Source organism: Limulus polyphemus, unplaced genomic scaffold (genome assembly GCF_000517525.1).
Source record: "Limulus polyphemus unplaced genomic scaffold, Limulus_polyphemus-2.1.2 Scaffold1460, whole genome shotgun sequence".
NCBI lineage: Eukaryota > Metazoa > Arthropoda > Merostomata > Xiphosura > Limulidae > Limulus > Limulus polyphemus.
Genome location: NW_013667070.1, coordinates 115,800 through 120,119, shown reverse-complemented (window position 1 = coordinate 120,119; position 4,320 = coordinate 115,800). Strand labels below are relative to the sequence as shown.

General features: G+C 33.2%; 1 protein-coding gene across 1 annotated transcript in view; it reads right to left on the bottom strand.

The window, feature by feature from the left end:
- LOC106463684 (AT-rich interactive domain-containing protein 1A-like) overlaps window positions 1-4,320 on the bottom strand; it is a 127,900-nt gene that overhangs the window by 79,259 nt on the left and 44,321 nt on the right. Inside the window, exon 2 of the mRNA XM_013923742.2 lies at window positions 3,323-3,499. Coding sequence (XP_013779196.1) covers window positions 3,323-3,499 — 177 coding nt within the window. The remainder of the gene's footprint in view (window positions 1-3,322; window positions 3,500-4,320) is intronic.

The following is a 4,320-nucleotide window of genomic DNA, read 5'->3' as shown; positions in this document are numbered from 1 at the left end:
CCCCCCACATCAAATTCTTTGGCATTGGATCTATAGATCCCAGCCTTGGCACTTGGATCCACTGGTCCCTGCCAGGCCCTGTAAAGGCCAGTGTGCTTTATTTTGTTTTGATAACTTGTCAAAAACGGCTGCCGACTTGCTCCTTCTTCAAGATCAACCGGCCTCCGCTACGCCTTGGACTTGCCTTCACTTCTGCCTACTTGCCTCATCATCATACGTATATATACGGGAAGATATATATATGCAATTTTTTTAACTTCTTCGCCCATACAGCTGATTAACCTGCTGACCATTAATCGAAACTTAACCTTATGCCACGAGCAGGGTGAAGGAGGATTGCTAATCTTCGAGCACCCTTGATTAGTAATTATTTCTTAGGAGGAGATAATTATTTTTTAAATCAAAATAACTGCCAGGAACTGGGAGTTTGTAATAACTGACCTCGGTAAATTGTGAAAAAGAATTATGCTGAGGATGTTACACTGCGGTGCAATAGTCTTTAGACACAGTAATCGTACCAGTAGAGGCGGTGGCAACTCTTTTTGCACCGTTACCTTAGATCGTGAACATTCCTCTATATATATATATATATTATTATTTGGGTTTTTAACACCCTTAGTAGCAATTAAGTTACAGTACACGTAAATTCATCACTGACACCTTTTTTTTTTTTCATTAAACACCATATAAGTAAAAAAATACGTATGAAATAAAATCTGATTAATTATAAAATAACCATCACATGTCGTGTCACAAAAACTACTGTTTTTATTTCCTTTAACCTGAGAAACCATCAAAACTTCAAACCATATACAATATCCTACAATGAAGTTCAAGGATATAAAGCGGCTGGAGACAGGGAATAAAACAGCTATAAAGTTAGTTATTAGCAATTGAAAATCTTTCACAAAACTGAGGTATTTTTTAAGTTATTACAATACAGAAATAAAACAGTTTATAGCATTGATATTTATATAGTCTCTCTTTCTGCCACTAACAAAAATGCTGAGAAACCTATGGATTCGATTGACTGTTTAAAATCTTGAGATTTAAAAATCCTATACCTACAGCAGGCCTCAAAGTGAAGACAAGGCATAATATAATTCTTGTAAAAAAAAAAAAAAAAAAGTGTTATTTAAATAGCTCATATTAGTAGTGTTTACAATAGAAGAGACATACTTTCAGTTTCATGATCAGTTTTATGACTGCAGTGAAGAAATAAACACAGGTTTGCCACTAGTGCAAGTCTTGGCCAACACTTGCTATTGTTACAATGGAAAGAGCCAGTTCAATTTGATTCAATATCCATTAATCCGATTAACTATCAGATGTGTAGGAAAGATTTACTATTTCCAAACATAAAACTGAAATTTGTAAACTTGAAAAGGGCTTTAACATCGTATTCAAGTAAAATCAATTGAGCTCAACATGAACAAGAACATTTTTTGACAGTTTTGTCATTAACAGAAAAAATCAGTTTCATGTACATGCTTATAATAACACAACAGACATACATTTACATTACAAGTACCTTTAGGCTAAATAGCTTAGAACCTAATTAGTTAAGTAAATGAAAACCATGAGGTTTTAAGCAACATATTGAAAGCATTTTTAAGAAAAATTTATTAAATAAAAGAGAATTTAAATGAGTATTTCAACATATATATATACATGTACGGCAGAGTTAATACAATAATAAAATAAGCTTAAACCATTATTACCCCATACACTAACAGTAACCATAACCAAGCTAACAATTAACCCTAGCCTCATTAGGTAATCACTTAAACTCAACAGACTTGTAATCAGAATCCACAACCTCAAATAATATCAAGTTTTATATTAAAAAATCTTCATTTTTAAGGACAGCATTCTCCAGTTTCAGAGTGTCCTTGCTGTTACTCAACATGGCAAAATGATGCAAATACAACAAAAAACAGATTTACTGTTTGCTCTGCCCTTTAATTTAGATATGGTCATTAATTTCAGTACAAAAGACATTAAGCGTGAACTTTGATTAAAATAAAATTTATATACTACCTTGTAAACTTAAACCTGGCCAACTAGATGAATAGCTTTGGCAATAAAACTGTTACTTGATAGTGACAAAAGGCCAATCAAGCCAGTATTTTATTGCATTTCTTATACAGTTCTGATTCTTGGGTCCTTAAGCTAGAAAGGCACCTTTTAATTTTAGCCTAAATACCTGAATAAAATCCTAAATTCCAATTTGCAAGAACTTGTAAATTTTAATTCTGTTATTTATAGATTTCACAGGGAAATCTCAAATGAGGCTGCAAACCTCCCATTTTTTTTTAGTCAGACCAACTCTGTATATTTCTTTAATGATAGTTAACATCATTTTTAATAAGTTTATATTTTATTTTATTAATTCGTTACCCTTGCTTTAAGTCAGTGGTTCTTAACCTTTTTTTTGGCTGTGACCAAAATTCTGGTTGCAGGACTAGCTCGGCGCCCCCCATGCGTTCAAATAGACCCCTTTGGCAACCCAGTTTTGGGTTGTGACCCAAGGGTTCAAGGGTTAAGAACCACTGCTTTAAGTTGATGCATTTGTATGTATCGATACTAATTCAAATATTGTTGTACCTTGCTTTTTAAGCTTTGTATCCTTATTGACTGGCATCAATTGGTCAGATGGACTATACAAAAAAATGTTGAATCTTTAAATATGCAAATTGTGGTGAGCGCTCTGTATTGCTACGTTCCTTTTTTTTTTATTTGGACTCATTCTTCGCAGACAAGAATAAAGAATTAATTGTTTTGTTCTGAATTTACTTAGTGATTATAAGTATTACGACAAGTTACAGCTTGTACAGTGAGGAAGAATATTTTTAAAATTAGTATTTCATCCGATCACTGGTGCAATAATTCTCAAGTACACAAGTTTCTTTACTGTTAAAACTTGTGCATTTGAGAATGATCGCACCAGTGATCAAAACATCGTACCTGTTTTAAGAATTCTACCTTACTGTAAAAGCTGTAATTCGTAATAAAATAATGGAAAAAAAAAAACATTGTTTACCTACACTACTGAGAATATTCCATGTGCCCATTGTTTACATACACTACTGAGAATATTCCATGTGCCCAAATTCAGTTTTCCTATTTTAAGCAACCTGCTGCATCATTTTAAGAGCCGTACATCAGGAATAACATGGACACGCATCATTAGCTTATAAAACTTTTCTCAGAGAAAGAGAGAGCAGGCATATCTTTATGATTTCATATTTTGTATTTTACAGAAATAAATCTGTAAAAAAAAATCAACAATTAATATATACTAATTCACAAATCTGCTTACTTGCTGAGGAAAGTTTGGGTTCGTATTTCTGGCCGTTGATCCTTGAGACTGCGAAGGGCTAAATAATCGAGGAGGATACGACTGACCAAGCTGACCAGGGGATGGTGGAGCATTAATTCCCTGCTGACCAGGTGCCAGGAATAATCTTTTAGCACTTGGTTCGGAAAGTGGAGGTCCCTGAAATTTCACAGCAACCAGTAAAAAAACTTTTAACAGTGAACAGATGACCAAAGAACATGGTATATTTGTAGGCTCCAAGCTATTACAAGAACTTGACTTTTTAGTTCTACAGACAAAATAAAATAAAACTGTTACTGCATTAAGATCAATTACTGTGCGACCCTATCTAAATTATACTTCACATATCTATATCTCAGTTTTAAAAAATGTTAAAAGTTGTATCCCTCTGAACAAATTGTAGATGATGAAAAATATCTAGTACAAGTGATGTATGCAAAAAAACTGATATCATAAATATATACGTAAAGATCCGAGATGGAAAACTTTATTTAACGTTTAAGGCAGTGGCTCGAGTCGAATTTTTAACATATAAGCTACAAAAATTAGTTTGTCAGATAACTGAAGTTAAAAATAGTTCGTTGTTAGATGCAAGTTATTATACTTGTTTACAGTTTCACGTTAAAATGGCCTTTCCATTGCTCTGAAACGAGCCAACAGTCACAGCGTTGAACATGTGCACTGTCTGTGACAGCCCTGTATGTTATTTGACAATTATTATCTTTTAACGCTTTAATAAAAACTTTTTTTTTTGTTCTAGTGCTTTTATTTAACCATCTAGGCCTACCGTGCACGTGAATAAAATCATTGCAAAGTTATAGTAACTTTCTGCTACTTTGCACTTCAAAACTTTCTTGATAATTCAGTGTATTTCTCTCATAGTTTAAAGGAAACTTCAAATACAAGGTCCAGAAAACAAGTTGTCTCACTCACAATACAGGGATTAGTCAGACTATTTCAGAATCATGTAAAGAAATACG